The sequence below is a fragment of the Plasmopara halstedii genome, assembly GCF_900000015.1.
Source record: "Plasmopara halstedii genome assembly, contig: Scaffold_526, whole genome shotgun sequence".
Classification (NCBI taxonomy): domain Eukaryota; phylum Oomycota; class Peronosporomycetes; order Peronosporales; family Peronosporaceae; genus Plasmopara; species Plasmopara halstedii.
The window spans coordinates 584,264-586,290 of NW_020187446.1; the positions used below are offsets into that span (position 1 = coordinate 584,264).

General features: G+C 40.1%; 1 protein-coding gene across 1 annotated transcript; it reads left to right on the plus strand.

Moving 5' to 3' along the window:
• Nucleotides 1–774: 774 nt before the first annotated feature.
• PHALS_11167 (uncharacterized protein) lies at nt 775–1,152 on the plus strand (the record flags this gene model as incomplete). Its single annotated transcript, XM_024726714.1, has 3 exons — nt 775–796; nt 872–915; nt 973–1,152. 3 exons carry the CDS (start codon nt 775–777, stop codon nt 1,150–1,152), a joined length of 246 nt encoding a protein of 81 aa, XP_024577363.1.
• Nucleotides 1,153–2,027: the final 875 nt, after the last annotated feature.

Below are 2,027 nucleotides of genomic sequence, written 5' to 3' on the forward strand. Positions count from 1 at the left end.
GTGTCCCGAGTATTGCTCTATTGAATTTGGGTTGATAGTTTCACGTCGTCTGTGACGCTCGAATCTTCTTCATAGGATGTGCCTCACTCAGAAGATGTCATTGGGCTCAGAAGCGGTGCTGCGCTTGGATCTCTCCAGCTTAAGTTGTTAGATTCGGATCATCTCTTGCTATGTAGTACTCTCTTGTAGTTTTAGGGTATACCTGCTTGGTTCTGAGTATGAGTGATAAGCATAGATTTTGCGTCGTTCTGCACAGTGACGTAGCCACCACTACTTATGAGAGATTGTGATTTGCCTCTAGCTAATTTGACACATCATAGCAATATCGACGACATCATGTTGAGATTGAGTGTCATGCACCCGTTGCACGACGCTATGGCTAAGAGTCAGGATCTGCATCAGTAACTTGCAGATAACAGATGCAGATGGAATACACAAGAAGTGTAGTCTTTGAAAAGGTTTTGGCATAAAGTTTTGATACATGCAGTGTTAACCGTACACAGTCGTACTTAAATAGGGATCGTGCTATACGGATATTCTAGTCGGGAATTCAGATAGGATTGATCTTGACGCCAGTTTATAACAGCCATACCACATGCCAATTTTTTGAGTCATATGAATAGATAAGCTCTGTTCAAAACAAACAGCCCCTTTAATACCTCTTTGTAGCTGTGCAACCTTCTGCTCTGAAGCAGCGCAATGATTCTGACTGCTTGGCGCCCCAAGCCGATCCGATAAAACGTTGACCATACTGTGACATTAGAGGTATTGAGGATGTTGAAGGCTGGTATTCTACGTGCGTTAAGCGCTGACGAATAAGGCTGCACTTGTTTTCAAGAGCTAATCTTTATCTTGTGGTGTCTCAACCTAGATTGTCTGCGAAAAAAATCCCAATCCGAACTGCTCCGTAATCTGGTTCGATACATGTGAAACTTGATTATTACTAAGAAATTTGACGACAAATTACTAAAGGTAAGGTTTGACTTAGTATCGGCTGTACTGAAAAGGAACCTGGCCGAGAACATAAAGCAACTTGCTACTTTGTCTATATATCGGGCTATGTTGTGCGAGCTCATGCAGCAAAATATGACAAACGAGTCGGGTTCATTCTCTTCGTCGAGTATGGAGATGAGTCCGCAAGTCGATGTCTAAGTATAACTAGAACGCTCGGAAATAAGTAACCTTTGCTCATTGAATTGATTCAAACTTGTCATATGGTGGTCTCATAATCAAGACAAGACATAGTTACGATAAGCCCTGCTTCTGTGTATGTGTGTCACTGTGAGATTTTCAAACGATAATTCCCAAACCGCACATTTGTTATATCAAAGAATTGCTAAGTACATTCAGTATCCACTAAGAGCTAAGCCCTCAGTCAGGTTTGGGTAATTTGAAGGGAGCGATCTATGTCTTTATAGAATGGATTGTATGTATCGAAATTTTGCATACATGAGTGTATTGCACAGGTTTTACGCTACCAATATCTGTAGCTGACGCAAATAAACAAAGCTTGCGCAGATATCTCGCAAATTCTGCGATCTTGTTGGCACTTACAGCACATTAAATTACAGAAGCCTTTGAAACGAAGCATGGCACAAAGCCTACTTTGTGATGCAAACAGATGTTTATATTGAGTTGAGCCATGACAAGGAAGTGATGCAATTTTTAGCAATTCTAATCCCAAAACTTTGTGACGGCAATATATCTTTCATACTTGTAGCAAGGCAAGTACTGCAATTTTGTGGAAATAAATCTCACACATTTATTACAGTTACTTCGATAAAGTAACAATACAATTGTCATGTTTCCATATTACATTTGGCGTAGAAGTATGTGAATATGTATGAATATTCCGATTTTCTCAAAAGATGGCACAAGCCATTTGTGTGCTCAAAGCTTCCAGAAATGCAGAAATCGGTGGACTACTCAATGAATTTGACATTTCAACAATACGATGGAAGAGAAGAACATTCTCTTCTCTTCTCTTCTCTTCTCTTCTCTTCTCTTCTCTTCTCTTCTCTTCTCTT